Source organism: Sinocyclocheilus anshuiensis, unplaced genomic scaffold (assembly GCF_001515605.1).
Source record: "Sinocyclocheilus anshuiensis isolate Anshui unplaced genomic scaffold, SAMN03320099.WGS_v1.1 scaffold1151, whole genome shotgun sequence".
Classification (NCBI taxonomy): Eukaryota; Metazoa; Chordata; class Actinopteri; order Cypriniformes; family Cyprinidae; genus Sinocyclocheilus; species Sinocyclocheilus anshuiensis.
In genome coordinates this window covers 728,857-749,133 of record NW_015548202.1, presented here as the reverse complement: position 1 = coordinate 749,133, position 20,277 = coordinate 728,857, and the positions used below count along the sequence as shown (strand labels likewise).

At 33.5% G+C, this 20,277-nt stretch overlaps 1 protein-coding gene across 7 annotated transcripts in view; it reads right to left on the bottom strand.

Moving 5' to 3' along the window:
* Positions 1-20,277, bottom strand: part of add1 (adducin 1 (alpha)) — a 40,329-nt gene that overhangs the window by 11,221 nt on the left and 8,831 nt on the right. For 4 of the 7 annotated variants that reach the window (XM_016440092.1, XM_016440093.1, XM_016440097.1 and 1 more), the window contains exons 2-13: positions 14,614-14,815; positions 12,167-12,329; positions 10,494-10,645; positions 10,322-10,402; positions 10,019-10,168; positions 8,848-8,991; positions 8,118-8,216; positions 6,778-6,951; positions 6,449-6,703; positions 1,642-1,737; positions 580-669; positions 454-471 (exon numbers count right to left, since the gene is read on the bottom strand). In XM_016440092.1, the coding sequence (XP_016295578.1) occupies positions 454-471; positions 580-669; positions 1,642-1,737; positions 6,449-6,703; positions 6,778-6,951; positions 8,118-8,216; positions 8,848-8,991; positions 10,019-10,168; positions 10,322-10,402; positions 10,494-10,645; positions 12,167-12,329; positions 14,614-14,808 (1,617 nt within the window). In that variant the 5' untranslated portion in view covers positions 14,809-14,815. Of the gene's footprint in view, positions 1-453; positions 472-579; positions 670-1,641; positions 1,738-6,355; positions 6,704-6,777; positions 6,952-8,117; positions 8,217-8,847; positions 8,992-10,018; positions 10,169-10,321; positions 10,403-10,493; positions 10,646-12,166; positions 12,330-14,613; positions 14,816-20,277 lie in introns of all 7 variants that reach the window. The other 3 variants (XM_016440094.1, XM_016440098.1, XM_016440096.1) reach the window with 2 other exon arrangements.

The following is a 20,277-nucleotide window of genomic DNA, read 5'->3' as shown; positions in this document are numbered from 1 at the left end:
ATAGAAAATGCCGATCCATTTTTGAGATGATAATATAAAATGTAATAAATAAATTAATAAAATTTTTTTTTTTTTTTTTTTTTTTCTTTTTCTTTTTTCTTTTTTAACACCTATGGAGAAATTTAACAGAAAAATACTTCTAGAACTAGTAAAAATTAAGTAAATAGTTAATTATTTTTAATAAAAATACAAGAGAGTAAAACATTAGTTATACAGACACAACTGGTCTGACTAGCAGCTCAGGGCGGCAAATGTCATGTGAGACATGCAGAATTATTATTGCATGTGTTATGAAAAATTTAATTTACAACAGTATCATCCTGTTTAGTTTCTATTACAGTCAATGAATCCAACAGAAAAATGAAAGAAAAAGGGCAAACATGGCACTGCAAACCAATCAGAACAAAAGAAAATGGACACAGCTCTGGCTTGCTGGTCGTGTGGTTTACTTACGTGCCATATAGTCATTCTCTGGGGTCAAAAGACACAATTCAACGGTTACACACACTGTAATAACGCCAGTAACAGAATATGTTGGATCTATGGGGAGGAACAGAAGTGCAGATGTGCCAGACTCACCTGGACATACGAACGGTCCACCATGGCACCCGTGAGCACCTGCGACTGTGGACCTGCCGTCTTTTTGTCCTGCAGATTCTGCTCACGGATCTGAGGGAGGTAAAAATCACTGTTAATATGAAACTATAACTACGGAAATATGATAAAAGACAGCAGTTTAATATACAATTTACAAAACATCACCCAGAAATGATAATGTGCTGAAAATGTCCACATCCTCAGGCCGTCCAAGAAGTAGATGAGTTTGTTTCTTCATCAGATTTGGAGAAATGGGTGCCGTCAGAATGAGAGTCCAAACAGCTGATAAAAACATCACAATAATCCACACCACTCCAGTCCATCAGTTAATATATTGTGAAGCCAAAAGCTGCAAGTTTGTAAGAAACAAATCTATCAGTAAGGTATCTTAATTTTGGTTGCTTCCAGCCAAAATACGAGTCTATAATCCATAATAAACTGTTTTGGACTTTCACTAGAGAAAGCTTTAATATTTTGGAGCATTTTGATGTGAGGGGACAATAGGAAATGGCTCCAGTTGTCCTCTCACATGAAAATGGACCAACATATTTGTTTTTAAACTGTTTTGGCTTGTAAACGGTGCTTGATCTGTGCAGATTTCTCTCCTGATTCAGACCAGACCACTTTATCACTAGAGAGAAAGCCATATTTTGGATGGAGGATTTTAGGTATTTTAGCCAGAAGCAACAGTTTGAAGTTAAAAATGTCTTAATGATGGATTTGTTTAAGGTTTTGTCTTCTGAAGATGTTAACTGATGGACTGGAGTGGTGTGGATGACTTGTGGATTATTGTGATGTTTTTATCAGCTGTTTGGACTCTCATTCTGACGGCACCCATTCACTGCAGAGCATCCATTGCTGAGCAAGTGATGCAATGCTACATTTCTCCAAATCTGATGAAAAACCAAAATCATCTACATCCTGGATGACCTGAGGGTGAGGAAGTTGTCAGCAAATTTTAATTTTTGGTTGAAGTATTCCTTTAATACAGTTTTTGCATCATCATCGAAATGTCGTTAATCTAAATGATAGAAAGGTTCAGACCTTGTTGCGCATCTCTTGGACTTCTTTGGGGTTGGTGTTCATAGGGACAAACTGATTGGCCACAGCTGCCTGTCGGAGACTGTCCTCCTTAGTCCACTGAAATTATCAAAGCAAAGCCATTCAAATAAACCAAAACTAAAGAAAATTTGAAATAAATCAAATAAAAAATATTTAACAAAAGATTAATTCATGCCTCTCAAACAATACCAAATAAACACAAATCAGATCTATAACATAACTGGTCAATTATAATGGTCCACTGAGCAACGAACCAATGATGATGTACATTTGAAAATTTGAAACTCCTTGTGCAACATTGTAACGCACAAAAATTCTAAATTCAAAATTTCCAAAGTAATTCATTAGTAAAAATTACCTTAAGATAAACTTAAACTCGTACCAATAAAATATCATATTATACCACTTGGAGTCTGCATTTATTGACATTCACCAGAATAAATCTGATTATAAATATAACTAGCTCTATAAACTTTATTTAACATCAGTGTCATGGGAGCCACGGCCCTCATCATCATTGATACTGCCGTTGGGCATAGAGTAAGGACAGAAAAAGCTAAAAAGAAAAGAAAGAAAAGAGCACAGACAGAGAAAAACAGAAGATTTAAGAGGATGATAGACCACGAGGGAGGCAGGAGTGAGGTGGGGTGGTGAGGAAGAAGCTGTTCTTGTGTTTAGGCAGTGGACCACACACACACACACACACACACACACACACACACACACACACACACACATAGTTCAACATTAATACTGTCCAGGACAAGCACAAAAACCATGTTAGACAAATATGCTAAATACTGCCCTATGTAAGACATTACAGCAATATTTTTGTGTAACGCTGCTTTGAGACATTGTGAAAAGTGTGCATTATAAATACATTTAACTTGACTTTTGGGATTACACAACTAACTGTGATATAATTTGCAACTAAACAACAAACCAGGATAAGTGAAAATGTCAAATGACATTACAGAAAAATATATTAAGGCATCATTTAAATGAATTGATAAATGTTGACTTGTTTAAGAAATTATTTGCTGTAAAGTTGCTTTGAGACAATGAGCATTGTGAAAAGCGCTAGATGAATACATTTAAATTGACTTGTGAGATTACACAACCAAGTGTGACAAGTTATACATAAAGGCGTTTTTTAAATTGAACTGCTACATTTGTACTAATTTAAGACATTATTACTGCAATATTTTTTCTGTAATGATGCTCTGAAAATGTGCATTGTGAAAAGCAATACATAAATATATTTCATGTAACTTATATTACACAACAATTTGCAAACTAAACTAACTCAAACTAAAAATGTTGATTGAAGTTACAAACAAACATATTAAGGCATCATTTTTAAATTAATTGCTAAATGATGACCTATTTAAAACATTATTAAACATTATTCTTAAAAGATTATTCAAAAGTATAAGCAACAGAAAATTATTTGTTGTGCTTGTCTGACAGTCAAGTATCTGGAAAGAATAATGTCAAACCCTGCACACACACTGTAAGAGAGAGAAAAGCACACACACACACACAGACTCTGTAAGGAAGGACAGATTTATGCCCAACTTTTCTTAAAACATACAAGTAAAAGATAAACTTCAGTTTGTGAAGTTTCAGCTTAAGGTTTGGGAGGTTTACTCCAAAAGCTCTGATACACGGAATTAATGGACTGTAAATTTCAAATAAAGATTAACAGCAAGTACTAAATATTTTTGAAGCAAAGATAGTTAGCATTTGGCCTGGGTAAGAATAGCATGAGTAGCCAATGAGTTACTTGCTTTTACCAAAATGAAATAAATGCTTTCAGCACGGAACCAAAAGTCATGAGGAAGGGCTTCCGTATGGGCGCTGGAGAAACGGGGCACATGGGATGAACACATAAACATGAAATACTCACTGATCACGATTAGAGCCCCACAACACAACACGCTCTCCCCCAACTAGAGACAATCGTTCGGAGAGTTAACAACCACTCATGAACCAATGTTTTTTCCTTTTTTTTTTTTGGATGATTTTGAAATTTGAAAGTTAAAATACACTCATGCTCAGGAAGAGTTCAGGAAAAGGTAAGTCCAATTCAGGAGGAGGAAAAGGAAACTCATAAAAATAGAAAAGAGAAATGAAAAAGCCAACACAAATGTTTTTAAGCAGTTTAAGGAAAGAACATGGAGTCATCAAACGGCAAGCCACGACTCCATAAATATAAGCAGCCGAGCGTTTTCTCCCACAGATAGAGCTGCAATTTCTCTGACATTCCTAGGTTGCCTTCAAAGAAATGTATTTTGTTTTTTCCTTAGCAGCCTTTTTAGCTGCAGCCCTACATCTAGGCAAAAACTATCAAAAACATTTCATATTTCACCCTAAAATTGAAAGATTTGCTAGTCTAATTAATTTAATGCCATGTCAGCTATTTTCATGGCAGAAAACATGTTAAAATGCAGCTAAATATAAAAATAATAATAAAATACAAAAGGTTTATAGCAATTATTTAGCAATTAAATTAAAAATTAACCAACTAAATCAGGTCATTAAAAATCTTCATGAGCTAATCAAATAAAAAAAAAAGTCCTATAGGAGTTGAAAGCATAACAAATGTTAATTTGTACTACATTGATCAAAATGCTTTCAAAATAGAAAGAACACAATGCATAATTAATTAAGCCTGTTTTCAGAAACCTTTTTTTTTTCATTATGACATTAATTTCATGGCAATTAAGCAGTGCATTTGCCTAGTTACCAGTAGCGGAAATGCAATAAAATGGGGCTTAACTGTCATGAAAATAATGTCACAAGGCAAATAATTGAGGCAAATAATTTATGCATCTTAATGGTCCTAAAATTAGATTTTATTTTTTCTATGCAAAATACAATTTCATATTTTCTGTAATGATTTTTGGATGAAATACGACCATTTTTTCTGGGATTCTCTCTAATGCTTTCTGATGTTTCTGAAATAAGACATGGAGACAGGCTTTTAGCTAAAGAGCACTTTCTTCTGAAGCAAAGAAGCATCTAAAATCATAAACGTCTTCTACTGTAGTGAAGTATCTCAGCTGTCTTAAACGCTGCGTCTAAGTACACAGGAAGTACATTAGCCACACAAAAAGCCTCTTTTCAAGGCTTCCTGTGATAGTTACTTATTTTAAAAAGCTCTGAAGAAACCGTTCAAATGGAGTAACGTCTCCATTAAAACACAAACGTTTACAAAATGTGCGAAATAAAGCAATAACTGAAATAAGCAACAACAGAAACGGGAGGAAAATCCACAGCAGCAGTAAGGATTAGCCACACCCACTTTGTGCACATGCCACACCCTCCCGGTCCTCCAGGAGAAGATCCACAACGCATCTGATCAATCATGCAACACAGCATGCACTGAGCAGCCGGAAAGAACCCTGACACCCCTTCGACCAATGGTGAGAGAGGGGGAGGAGCTTGCCACTGTGATTGACATACCAACCTGTCTAGAGAGGAATGATAGGAAGCAATGGAGAAATTTTCTTCCCCTCAGATCGGAAAAGACAGTTATGAGTAACAGGTTGGTTAAATGAGTGATCAAGCAATCAAAATCAGTGTGAATCTTAAGGCAAGACACTACGGACACAAAAAAACAAAAAACATTTGCACTGGTCATTATTGAGATTTTGGGGTTATTTGATTTCTCATAACATGCTGTTTCAAACTAGTGGATAGAAATCCAAAACACACTTTTAAGTGTTTATTTTATTGCACCTTATCTATTTGTGTCTGCAGATTTCAATTTCAATACATGTTCCAGGTTTTATAAAGTTTTTTTTTCTTCTGATTTTCACACTGATTTATATAACATTTTATTCCTAAACATGGTGAAAATTTATTTTTTTCTGGCTGTTGGCAGTATTTTCTGAGTTATGGGGTGATAAAAAGAGAAATCGAATTTCACCTTTAACTCAAATAGGTCACAAAATGAAATGAACCTGGAAATGTATGCAAATTAGTGCATATTTCATTAGATGATGTGTTTTAGATATTGCTATATAAACATAACATTTCAGAAAACTTAGAATATATTTATATTTTATTATTTTTTTTGTTTTTAATTTTTTGCAATTCTTAATGTAATCAATCAACTGTAGAAGATTGGTGTCAGTGTTATTTTAGTATCACAGAGATACTATTAAATTATATTAATATATTAAATTAGTTTTAATTTGTATATTTTCTGTTTCCATTTTAATTTGTTTAAATTTTTGCAATTTTGTTGTGTTTTCATTTTTATAGTTTTTTTTTAAATATGCCTATATTTTTTATTAATTTTCATGCAGTTTTATTTTTAGTTATGAAAATGAGATATGTCGCCTTTGCAACTAACAAGGCTTTTCATATATTATTATTACAGTTTAATTTATTTCAAGCAATTTTTTGTTTTTAGTTTTAGCTAATTATAATAACTCTGTATGCTGGTAACTATTAGTTTTTTTTTTTTACCCTATTCACCTGGGGTGTTTTGCCTTAAGAAGTCAGAGGAAGAAAAAAAAGCAATATTTGCAAGAGGAAATGACTCTACAGTTATAAAACGGCAAACACACCCAAAGCCACTTGGGTGAGTGTGTTTTTTGCCCTGGTGTCGGGGTGCTATCCAGCTGCCCTCTCTAGCTCTGTAGCAGTACGTTTCTAAACTATGAACAATAAGGTTGGCACAGACCAAGCAGTTGGTAATACAGCTTGGCACGCAGACACCGGACGAGAGAGACTGCAGCAAGGGTTTGACGTGATCGTGTGTTATGTTCGTCCACACCTTAGTCTTCGCCTTGGGGCTACCGCTGCCATCCTGCCCCTCTTCTGCCGATTCGTCGGGCCGCCCGGCGGCTAGCCAGCGGGTCTTGTCCCGCTGCTGCCGCTGAAAGCTGTGCTTTAACGGGGAGCGTGCACCCGAGTCACTGTCCTCTGCATATGAGTAGCCCGTGGCTGACGGGGGAATCTCAACGTCACTGTACTTTTTAGCTTTATCACGCAGCGCCGGGCAACGGTACGGATAACCAGTCCTGTAGCCCTGTGAAAAGAGATACCCAGTCATATGTTGGGTCAAAAAAGACGCAATAAAGAAGAGTTTGGTCCCTAGCCTACCAGATTATCCAGCATCCTCATCAAAGCCTCAAACTCCTGCTCCCCGATCTGCCACTTCGGGTGCGAGCTCGACCCGTCTCCAACCGGCTCGAGGTGGCGTGGCCGGGATTTATACTTGCTTGGGTCCAACATAACCAGGTTGTCAGGACCCCCTGCACTGGCGAGGGTGCGCACCTGCAATTTCAGACCGGAGAGCATACTGTTAATGATCAAAACTTGTTACACACACACAATCTACTCCATGCCTTCTGTCATCTAATTGATAGTTTTGACTTTTTTAGCAAGTAAATATGATTGTACAAACATTCCCCTTCTGCTTGTGATTAAAGGGGTCATATGATGCTATTTCAATTTTTCCTTTCTCTTTGGAGTGTTGATTGGTTTTACATTTATGTAAAGACCACTATGAAGAGCACTGAATTGTATTATTATCTAGGTAGTTATTTATTTGTTTATTATTTATTTATTTGTATTATTCCTACAATGAAAATGTCAGTTTGTAAATGTGTACAATATTGTAAAGTTTATCTTGTATTTTATTTTGTTTTAACTCTTTTTAAATTGTTTATTCTTATTATTGTTTTTGTAATTTTATTTTAGTTTGTTTGTTTGTTTAATTATTTTGGCGGTAAGGGTCATCATGGGGGAAAAGATATAACCTTAATTGTATAAAGTGTTCTGTTAAAGCTTGGAAAAAATTCATATAAAAATATTGTTAGTAATATCTCCGGATGAACACTGGACTGAAGCAGTTCGGCTTTACTTTGATTCTCCATCAATCATTTTTTTTAGAAAAATCAGTGCGTCTCAAATCTGATCATCAGGATCTTTTGAGGAGCGTTTGTTTCCAGAAGCTTTACTTTCACTGTTCCTCAGCGGAGGAATGATCTTCACAAGCCTCCAGAACATCTCACATCTTCTGAGGAGCATTTATTTCTTCATCTCTCAATCAGCATTCTACTGCATAGCATGTAATAGAGCGACAACTGGTATTTTTCATTTTATCTAAGTATCTGCTATACTGTTATAAAGATCTTTCATACTCATTTTTCCTCCATATTCTCACTTTATCAGACTATATGAGCCATAAAAGCCTGATGGATCAAATATGATACTCAACAAAAAACACTTAAGCAACTTTTTTTTTTTTTTTTTTAGATTTTTTAACAGGTTCAAAATAAACTGTTGCATTTAAAGAAAATCCATTTTCAAAAAATAGATTTTTCTGACTATTATTTCATATTTCAGGCCTTACAGGAGGTTTAAACCCATTCATTTCACAAATTAAAAGTTCTCAATTTTAAAAGCAAATTAAACGTTTTATAGGTGTAGATGGTTACCTGAATCTCACAGGCTGTGACCAGGTTGTGAATGTAATAAAATGCCTCTTCAACTGTTTCTCCAACAGTCACCAGACCGTGATTCCTCAAAATCAACACCTGAACATACAAACAATTATTGATTTAATTATTTAAAACCATATCAAGAAGAAATGTTACATTAATGGCAAACTCAAGAGTAATACAATTTAAAATAATCATAACAATGAATTACATACAAAAAGTTATATTAAAAAAGGTTTTTTTTTTTATTGATATATGATAGGAAATCTAACATTTTTCAAGAAAGGTTTTAAAAATGTTCATTAATGAAGTTCCTAATAAAACTGTTGCCTAATTTTATGGTCATTCCTATAAAATATACTGTACAGTCAAGCCTATAGTGAAGCCTTATAAAAACCACATACAGGCAATTCTCCATCTTTCAATTATTATAAAATATGAGTCTTGTGCGACCAATTCAAGATCTTGTATATACAGTCATTTCTATTTTCACAATGTTTAGACCTTTTATTTATAACTAGATTTGTACAATTCGTTTTGGACAACATTCATTCTACTCATCACTTTCTGGAAATGCATAAGGTGCGTGTGATTTTAACATCAGATGATGGTTTTTCACAAACAATGATTTCAGTGCACAGATTTATACAACATAAAACCGGATAAGCCTGAAGCTAGAAGTTCAACATAAAGTGCTATAGTCCTTTAATCTGTGTGTATATGGTACCTTGCTCTTGGGACCCAGGTTCTTCTGTATGAGGATGTTCTCCTCCTCATCCACCAGGATACCGTGGTAATCGTGGTACGCCACCTCGCCCAGCGACAGAGCCTCGGGTGAAATGGGCAGCAGACCACACTTCATGGCAGACACCTGGAGGCAAATCATTCAAATGCTTAATATGTATAAAACAGACCAAATTAAAATAAACATACCATGGAATATATTTATCATGAAATGTTTTAATGAAATAAATACATTTTGCACTATTTATTTCTGCTCCCATTTCATAGTAATCTTTTTTCATTTCATAATTTCATATATTTCTTATTTTAATTTTGGTCGTTGTTATATTTTGAGGTGCATTTTGTGTCTCATTTCATTTTAACAAACTTAAATTAATTCATGTCTAAAAATACCATGAAATGCGAGCATAAATAGTGCAAAATATTGAAATTATACTATATTTTTATTTAATTTCATTGTATTTCACATAATGTTTCATAATTTAATTTTGTCCACTATTACATTTTCAGTTGCATTTCAGGTTTCATTTCATTTTACTGAACCTAAATTAAGAAATTTATGAATGCACTATTTATTAATGCTCTTATTTCATTGTATTTTTATTCATGGATTTTATTAATTTAAGTGTATTAAACTGAAATGAGACATGAAATGCACCTCAAAATACAACAGTAGACAAACTTAAATTATGAAATATTACATAAAATGTTGCAATCTGTATATGACAATGGATGAAATGTGAACACAAATAAACATGTAGCACCATATTTCTTTTCTTTTTAATCAGTTAACATTTTGCACTATTTATTCATGCTCTCATTTCACTGTATTTCTTTCTTGCAACAATCCATATAATACTTCATGATTTAATTTTATCCACTTTTATATGTTGAGGTGCACTTCATGTCTAATTTTAATAAACTTAAATGAAAAAATACATTTTGCACTATTTATGCACTAATTTCACTGCAGTTTTATTCATAAATCTATTCATTTATGTTAAAATTCACTAAATTGAAATGAGACTCAAAATATAGACATGTGAACATTATTTTTAATTGGTCACAAATAAATACATTTTGCACTGTATCTCTTTTACTTTTATATGAATTAATTGGAAAGGTTTAATGTGAGATGAGTTTCCAGCTCATACCGCGGCGCCAGCGGGCGTGTGAATGTGCACTATGCACTTGATGTCCGGTCGGGCAGCGTAGATGGCGGAGTGAAGGGTGAATCCAGCCTGATTTACACCTAGATTAGTGCTGCCTCTGTCTACGATCTCCCCCTGCAGGTTAATCTTGACCTGAAGACACAGACAACACTGCTAAATACAAATATTTACCTCCAAGAAGTAGTACACTGCATTATATTACACTAAATGATAATATCTTTCAGCATTTATAGGCTGACGTCAGTCACGTTCTCAGATGGCCAAGAAAAACAAAGAAATGGTTACCAAACTGGAGGCAGTGACTTCACTGTACAGAAGCCCGAAAGGGACAATCAGAAAACGCTCCTGTTCAGAGTTCAGCCGGACCTGAGGAGAGAGAGGAAGACAGGTTTGACTGAAAATCCCACATATAACATGTCCTGCGGAGTTGTGTTGTATATGTTGGTGACTAACTCACCGTCAGGTGGTTGTAGATGAGCTGAGACCAGCCAAAAAGGTCGGCCAGGCGGTAAAACGCAGCAAGTTTACAGCGCAAGAGCTTCTCTCCTTTCTCATAAGCGATGGAGTCTGAACCTCTCAGATCATTCACTGGAGTCACCATCCCCAAACCTAAGCACACACACAAACGTCCATTAGGGCTGTTCTGCCATTTCTACATAAAATATATATATATACTTTATACTTTACAACAGGGTTATTATCATGAATTAAAACTAAAACCCTAAATATTTTAGGTACTTAAATGTTAAAGGAAAAAAAGTTAAAGTACTGAAATAACTTAAAATTAAAACTATACAGATAGATAAAAAAAAAAAAAAAGACAAACAACAAAAATACTAAAATTTTAAGATTAAAATAAAAAACAAATTAAAAATATTACATCTATTAGAGCTGTTTTGCCATTTATTAAAGATTAAAAAAGTATATTAAAAAATAAAACTTTTTATTTTAGTTGCCAATTCAACATTTCTAATTTTTATTTAGTTTACCTTTAAGTACTAAAATAAACAAAACTAAATAGGTAAATAAAAACCATATACTTAACATGTCTATTTTTTTCAGTTGTATATTTAAATAACATATTTGGGGATAGAAAAAAAAACACAAAACTAATAAAAATGAAAAATAAATTACTACAACTAAATAAAATGAAAATGGAAAATATAAAAAAAGAAAAACTAATTCAAAATAATAAAAACTATAATAGCATATTAATAATGCTAAAAAAAATTGACAAAAACAAAATTACTAAAACTTTTAACTGAAACTAAAATTACAATATATAACAAATATATATATATATTTATACAACAGTTCGTTCTGGTTCTCAAATCTGATTGGTTGAGAACCGTGAGATATTGTACTGGTATCGCTACAGGAACGCCCTTTCACAATTTTGTATCACTTGTTCTAGCCGGGTCTATGTTTTTTTTTTTATTATTCTCTGACTTACAAAAGTGATTTTATGTCCATAGAAAGCACATTAAATTTAAGTGTCTACTTTCAAGGTTTCAAATAAGTTTTTGGAGGATAAAATGTCAAAATTTGGTTGAAATAATGTTACATTGTCATTCAGTGTAACACAATATTTATGTAAAAATTCAAACAACATGCTTATTCTGACGTGTACATATTAAAATATATAAAAGAATAAGAGAGCATATTAAATTTTATTGTGTTTTAAATGAGTAAAAAATTCTTACTGACAACTGGCCAAAACCTAGGATAGTGGCAAATTTTAAAAATGTAAAATTACAACTAATTAGTATTTGGGGTGAAAGTAATTAGTCTTTTAATGTCATAAATTGATTTTTGTTGTAAATATGCCTGACAAGAATGTTACACTGAATGACATTTTAGTGGGTCTCTTCTGTAAATCAGGGGAAAATGTATGATATTTATTTTTTGCTCAGAAAAACAAAAACAAAATTGCAATTAAATTAAACAGAAAAGTTTTTAATTGGGGGGGGAGAACAACAACAATTTAAGCAGTATTACACTTTTTCGTCTTTGACCCATAAAAAAAAATCTAAATAAAAAACTACATCTTAATATAATTTTTAGTATATTAGTGATACTAAAGTAACACTGCTTGAGAGACACAGTAACGCAGGACAGTCCCACACTCACTCATGTTGAGGGCTGCCATTCCTCCCTGAGGGCCGGCGGGGTACACGGTGGGGACGCTGGTGGTCATGAAGTCAGCGATCTGCTGCAGCGCAAGTAAACTGGTGGGGTTTTTCCCCTTCTTCATCTGATCCTGGATCAGAGACTCCAGCTCATCACAGAACGCCTGAAACACAGAACACACAATTACAACCAGAACTATACAGTTGCTAGGGCGTTGTTAACAAATCAACAGAGTCACATTCTAGATGTGACTAAACATGACTCATAATTGGAGGAAACATCTGTGTCTGTGGCATACACTTTGTAAAATTCAATAAGACTGCTTAGTGTTTTGTTACTTATATCCTTACTACTGCAATAGCATGACTAATTACTTTAGATTAGGACTATTAAGACCACTAGCTGGACAAATACAGCTCTCTACCCTGTAACAGCTCTTAAGTCGATACTAAAGTGCAACTAATGTTACAGCAACATGCTGAACACACAATAAACCCCTCACTGGAGAAAGACAGAGAGATAATGACACAGGCTGGCACCGTCAAGCGCCGTTAAAAATTTATGAATGTATGTTAACAAGAACATGAAACGCTTTCTACAGGCCGGCATCTGGAGTCTGAACGCAACCCACATATCAGTGACTTATTCATCATGTGGCTCATACAGTATATAAAAATCCACTTTAAATGCTGTATCAATTCTTGGGTCTCAAACTGTGGTACCAGGAATCTCAAAACTTGAAATACAGGTACAAAAAAAATTTATATGTCTATAAATAAAATACTGAAAATTATATTTTTATCATCCTGCATGATAAACCTAAATAAATAATAAATATAAATATTTTAAAATGTACTTTTTACTATTTAAATTTACTTTATACCATTTACTATTTTTATATTTAAATTTTATTTGAGCAATAAAAAAACTAAACAATATTCTCATTTAATTGATTTAAATACTATTTATCGGGAGAAGTTTTAAAATGTACTTTAACTTGCACTCAAAGAGATTTGCTCAATTCTGAAAATTATTAGAGGGAACTTTGAAGGTGGTACTTGATTGAAGATGGTATTTGGCCTGAAAAGTATGAGAATTGCTGGTTTCTCTCATTCCTTCAAGCACTGAGTACAAGAAGAGTAAAGAAGGGGTGAATATCAGCTGCCTTTCCGTGTCTCCCTCGATTCCTGCCCAGATAAAGATGTCTTTATTCTGTCTGTGACTGTCCGCTTGCATAAACAGAATCCCTTCTGTACTTACACACATATGCAGACAGACATATGATCACTGGGCATATTGAGACGTCAGTCACGAGGGGGATTACTGAGAGCTCAATGAACTGTCATCAACAAACACAGATTTACAATCCAGAGACTGTGTTTCAGTCAGAAGATGTGCATTATTACAAAACAAAAGTCTATTAATGACTTTTAATAAACAAAATAAATGGATTTTTCACAATATGAAATCAAAAATTACTATTTACTTTCTTAATACGGTTGGTATTATTTGTAATTAATCAGTGCACATTATTCTGAAGAAAAAATGTTTGTATTTATAAACTTTCATCAAAATATAATAACTGTCCATCTTTCTGCTGATGTAATCAAGGTTACGTAAGTGCTAAAAAATATAAAATTAACCAATAATATCATAGTTTCAAGAACAAATCAATCCATATTCTTATACATTACCATTCAACATTTGGGATAACTAAGATTTGCTAATGTTCACGAAAGAAGTCTCTTCTGCTCACCAAGGCTGCATTAAGATCAAAAATCAAAAATACAGTAAAACAGTGAATTATTATTAATCTTTAATATTAATATTTTCTATGTGAATATCTGTTCAAATGTCATTTATTCCTGTGATCAAAGCTGAATTTTCAGCATCATTACTCCAGTCTTCAGTGTCACATGATCCTTCAGAAATCATTCTAATATGCTGATTTGCTGTTCAAGACACATTTCTGATTATTATCAATGTTGAAAACAGTTGAAACAGATTCACAGATGAATAGAAAGTTCAAAAGAACAGCATTTATTTAAAATGGAAATCTTTTGTAACATTATAAATGTCTTTACTGTCACTTTTGATCAACTTAACGCGTCCTTGCTGGAAAAAAAAAAGTGTTATTTCCTTCTTTTTTTAAACCTTCTGCAAAAATATGAAGCAGCACAACTGTTTTCAACAATGATAATAATAAGAAATGTTTCTTGATATCCGAATGATTTCTGAAGGATCATGTGACACTGAAGACTGGAGTAATGATGCTGAAAATTTGACTTATTTTAAACTGTAAAATTTGTTCACAATTTTACTGTATCTTTGCTCAAATAAATGCAGAATGCTGTAGATAAGAGACATCTTTCAAAATCATTTAAAAAATCTTTATTATTTCATGTGTTATCAGAATATTTATCTAAATGTGTGTGTTGCGCTCTCACTGGACTCTGCAGGATCATGGAGACTCTCTTGCGCTGCTCCATCATGTTGAAGTCCTGCCGCAGATCCGGCGCCATGTTCCTCTCTCTCTGGTACTCCGGGCTGCTCTCGTCCACACGGTCGAAATAACGCTCCTTATGAGGGGGATTGGTGGGTGGGGGGGCCGTCACCACCCCTGCACCTGAGTCTCCGTTCATCACACACCTGCAAAACAGGTCAAAGCTCAGGGGGAATTTGCCTACTTCAACTACACACTAAAATACATTAGGGATGCATGATATATTGGCCGCCATATCGGTATCGGCCGATAAATGTAAATTTTTCTGTTATCGTTATTGAACCGATTAGAACATTTGCCCGATATATTAGATATTAGATTTATCAGCCAACATACTGGTTATCGGCTTTCATATATTAAGAGAATTATCGGTATCGGCCAAAATTTTCATATCGGTGCATCCCTAAAATACATACTTGTGATCGACAGAATATGCTTTAGATTTACTTTAAGCAAAATGTATATTTTGTCCCCATTTGATTTTGAATTGAAATACGATCCAAACATGAGATTCACCCACTAAGAGCCATTTTAAAACTGTTAAAAAGGGCATGAGAGACAGAATGCTGCACAGCGGGGTTATAACGGGCCGTTTACTGTTGAGTGCTCTGGACGTAATGCGCTTTCTCCGTCCATTTAGTCAAGACAAACATGACGTTCAGGAGAGAACAGAGGATATTGTGCTTCACTGCAACCAAAACAGATACTGCTGTTGCCATAGCAACTGGACCATCATTACCAGCCACACAGATGCAGCGATTAGAGTAATGAAACTAGTTAAGCTCTATGTAATGCATCTGTGGTGCTGTTAAATATCACAAAAAATATTTTTTTTGTGGCAAAAAGGCTATAAATAGTCTATGGAAGCTTGCTTCCAACACACAAAAAAATTTAAGAGGTAATTACGACTTTTGTTTCCGGTATGTAATAATAAAAAAAAAAAAGGTAATTGACTTTTCTTTTCACAATTCTAAATACTTTCAAATACTTTTTTCATATTTTTCATAAGTTCATATCATAAGTTCATATTTTACAATTCTTGCAGGGTAACATCTCCCAATTCTGAGGCTATAAAAGTTTTTATTGCAATTTTCTGAAATCTTGCAATTTTGAGATTTACAAGAAAAAACATCTTAATTGTGAGATTTAAAAAAAAAATCAAATAAACGCCAGATTTGAATTTGAAGTGTTTATTTGTAGGACAGCACAGTTTGGCCATAAATTTGGTAAATATACATCAAAACGACTCTAAAATATTACACACTAAAATCGGCCACCATATCGGTATCGGCCGATAAATGTAAATTTTTCTGTTTTTTTTATAAATTTTAATTTATTAATAAATTAGTAACAGTTTTAAAATAACAATTTTAATTAATATTATTTATTCAGTTTTTTTAAATATTAAACAGTGAAATATTGCACTTGTAATATTCCACCATAAAATAGTAATAAAAAGAGTATTTTACACAAAAGATATTATAATAATACTCGACTTTAAAGAGCTCAAGCACTTAAAATGGTAAATGACAAAACTGCAGCTCATGATTAGAATAAACAAAACATTACCATTATGTTTAAATGCATAATATAATAAAAATGCACCTCATAAAATTGTATTATTCATAAATATTATTTATTGACTTTTATTTTGTCTGTGAGCACATACAGGAGACTCTCCATTTCCTAAAGGTGAGCTTATACATTTTCTAGCACTTCTAGACCATTGGGAGAAGTTTTATGTAGTTATTTATTTATTATATAAAAATATTAAACAATAACAAACAATGATATTATAATATTTCACTGTAAAACATTTAAAACAAATAATATAATAATAATAATAATAATGGTTTTAAAAAGCTCAAGCATTCAAAAAGTGAACGTGAAATGTGAACGTGCCTTTAGTGACTGTACATATGCTCTAGAGCAGTGGTCACCAACCTTTTTAGGCCCAAGATCCCTGACCTCGGCCTTTATGGAAGACAAGATCTACCTATTGAAGAATTGATAGAAAAAGACATCCCAGATTGTGCTTCAAATTTGAGGCCTTTAATTTAGTATTTTAATCTAAGCCTAATCTAAGTCATAGCTGATTCAGAATTCAGATTTTCTTTTCTTTCTTTTTTGCAGGGGCTAAATATCACGTTATTGGGGTCGCTTCAACCCGCGGACATGAACAACAACCCTCGGCAACGGTGTTAAAGTAGCCCAATTCAGCGGGAAAACCGCGGACTTGGCAACACTGCTTATGAACCGACCGCAATATAGCGTTTCATTGTTTCCCGCTGTAAACAAAGCAGAGCTGCGCTTTATACGGAGGAGAAGAAAATGCCATTGCCATCGAAACTTTTCTCAAGACAGTTCCCTTCAGTGATACATTAATATAACCCCAGAAATGTAATGCATTTTTGTACTTATTTTACTGTTATTTTCGGGATCTACTGGGACAGTGATAAAGATCTACCAGTCGATCGCGATCGACGGGTTGGCGACCACTGCTCTAGAGTATTTGCAGCAGAATCAATGACACTGTAGGGCAAAGAGAGAGCAGGAAGGGAGTCAGTCTGTCTGACTCAGCAGTATTGATCGTTTAAGTGGTTTGTTGCTGATTGTAAGCTGATGTTTCAAAGCCACATGAACACGGACCCGCTGCTACAGAACATTTACATTATCTCAAAGCAAAGCAGAACCTACAACACAATCAACCCAGCACAACACAGTTTTATAGCATGAAGTCGACACACAAAGGCGTCTCATTTCAGCCCCGAACAGAGCCAGAGCAGGAAATAACTGCAGCATTGAGTAATGAAACCCTGGAGCTCCAGACAGCTGCTCTGCTCTCAATCTACAGACACACCACGAGTTCTCAACACCACAACGAGGAGATTCATTCTTCCTCTAGAAACAAATCACTTCAGCTCAGAGCCTCATGAGTGAGACTAATCAGTACAGAATCAATATTGGCAGTTGATTAAGCACTACTGACAACATGCATTCTGACAAAGACAACTGAATGCACTGATTATAGACTTTTCAAAAAGTTAAATATGTTGGGCTTTTTACCTTTATTACAAATAGAACTACTTTAAAAGCACACAGGAAGTGATACAATATCACTTATATATTGTTGCTCTTTTCTTAGTTTTGACTGCTTTTACTGTCCTCATTTGAAAGTCGCTTTGGATAAAAGCGTCTGCTAAATGACTAAATAAATAAATAAATAAATAAAATTAAGAAAGGGTGTGGGTAGGGCTGTAAGATTTGGGGGAAAAATTAACTGATTTTTCTGATAAGATAAGTGATTTAATTTTTTTTTTTTTCAGTTTTTTCTGTCATTCTGTTACACTGTGGAAGCTTCTGTCACGAAAACAAATTCCTCGTATGTGTAAACATACCTGGCAATAAAGCTCATTCTGATTCTGATTTTAAAATGTTTTTTTAATAAAAACTGCAGGTTTGCTGTGCTTGTTTGTAGGGCTGCACAATCTGGAAAAATATTTTGTGATTATACTGCAACACTAAGGCTGCTCAATTTGGGAAATGGGCAAAAATAAAAACTGATAAAAACTGTGACTGTGATTTTAAATGTAATAAAAAAAAAGAAACTTCAGGTTTGCTATACGCTTGTTTGTAGAGCTGCATAATTTGGCTAAAAAAATTTAAATAAAATTGAAATAATAATTGGCGACATATATGTCAACAACTTTAACAACAACATCAACAGCAATAACTTATAAATAATTATTATTTATATTATTTTCATTAAATACACAATTTTTATAGATAAATATTACAATAGAAACATTTCTTATTTTGTTTAATATGTATGATCACTATTATTATTTATAATAATAATAATTCTTATTATAATTTTTATTTGTATTATTATTGTTATTAAACAAATATGAAGTCTAAAAATGGGTTTAAGTATATAATATAATACAATACAATAATAATAATAATAATAGTAATAATAATAATAATGCAGTACAACTGTATAATAAAATAATTATATTTTTCTTAAATGCCTGATTTTTTAATAATATTACAATAGTAACAATATTTTATTTATAAAAAATAATAACATTTTATTTACCAGTACAACTACAACAACAGTACAGTTACAGCTACAGTAAAATTACAACAGTAATATTTATGGCTGTCTAATTTTTTCCTTTTTCAAACATTAAAAACTACTAATTTTTATTTCTGCAAAAAAAAAAAAAAAATTTTTATTTCTAAAAAAAAAAAAAAAAAAAAACTGTTTTGTTGACAACACTCAGTTTACAGATGTTTCTCACTAGAGGTTTGGGAAGATGGTTGCCGCATGTTTTATTATAAGTGACCCAAACTCACAGTACATTCAGCATTTACTGCAAACCTCAACTCAAACGTGAAACTCAAAGGTCATTTAGAAAACTAATCGTGTGTGAATAGTGCTCAAGACACCACAGCATCTGTCTCTCTCTCTCTCTCTCTCTCTCTCTCGTGATCTCCAGAGTTTCCTCCCACTCTCTTTCAGGACGTGAATTACAGTGCAGAAGTGCAGCCCTTCTGTCTTCATCTCCTTGGTAACTGAGACACTGAAAGATGCTTCGGCTTCCACTGCGATCATATAAAGGCCTCGGACGAGTTCAGGCACAGAAGCCTCTTCATGCATCATTCTGAATAAACACTGGGATTTGAGCACAAATAAAAGTCCTCAGAGAATAAAGAGGAGAAAAAAATTCTGTCTGCATTCTGCCTGTTACTTCCTGTTGAAACAGGAAATACAATGATACCCCTCCCAGAGAACAGACAATGATTGGAAACCCCTCCTGTCTCTGTTCGAACCAAAATAATCTCATTATCTTGGTCTTCTGATAACCTGCTGTGACTATCACCACCAAACGTTCCATGAAAATCCAACCACTTTGGTCCAGTTTTTCCTGCCAGCTGGAACACTTAGTGCAGCTATTGGGTTTTCCGTTGTGTTTTTGATTGATTTTAGCATTAGATTCAGACAAACGCAGTGACCCTTTAGGACTGAACAAAGCTTTTATCCCTAAATGACCCAGAGTACAATCAGAATCAATCCAGTCACAATAACTGTCATATGCAGTAGGGCTGAACGATTTTGGAAAAGAATCTAATTGCGATTTTTTTTTTACCAATATTGCTATTGCGATTTAATATGCAATTATTTTTTAAAGCTCGTTATGTTCTGTATTATTCAAAAAAGACAAGCTATAAGTCATTGTATAGTATGACCAACACACTATTAGACAGATTAAACATAAATGTTCTTTTCTGTAGGCCCTATATGTTACGATGAAATTAGGTGATGCATGAATTGATATGAATGACATTTTTATTTAACAACTACAATCACAGTACATTGACTGATTTGTTGAATTTCCAACCTTGTAAGCATGTAATAATTATGTTTAAATAAGCCTGGTGTAAACATTAATATGAAAGTCAGTAACAAATCACACAAACTAAAGTAGCAGATAGAGTAGTAGTAAAGTAGTAGATTGCAGAAATATAAAAACAAATCTGTTGCTTTACCACACTACTTTAGGTAATTCAAAGTCACTGTAATAAACATATGTAAACATGTGGA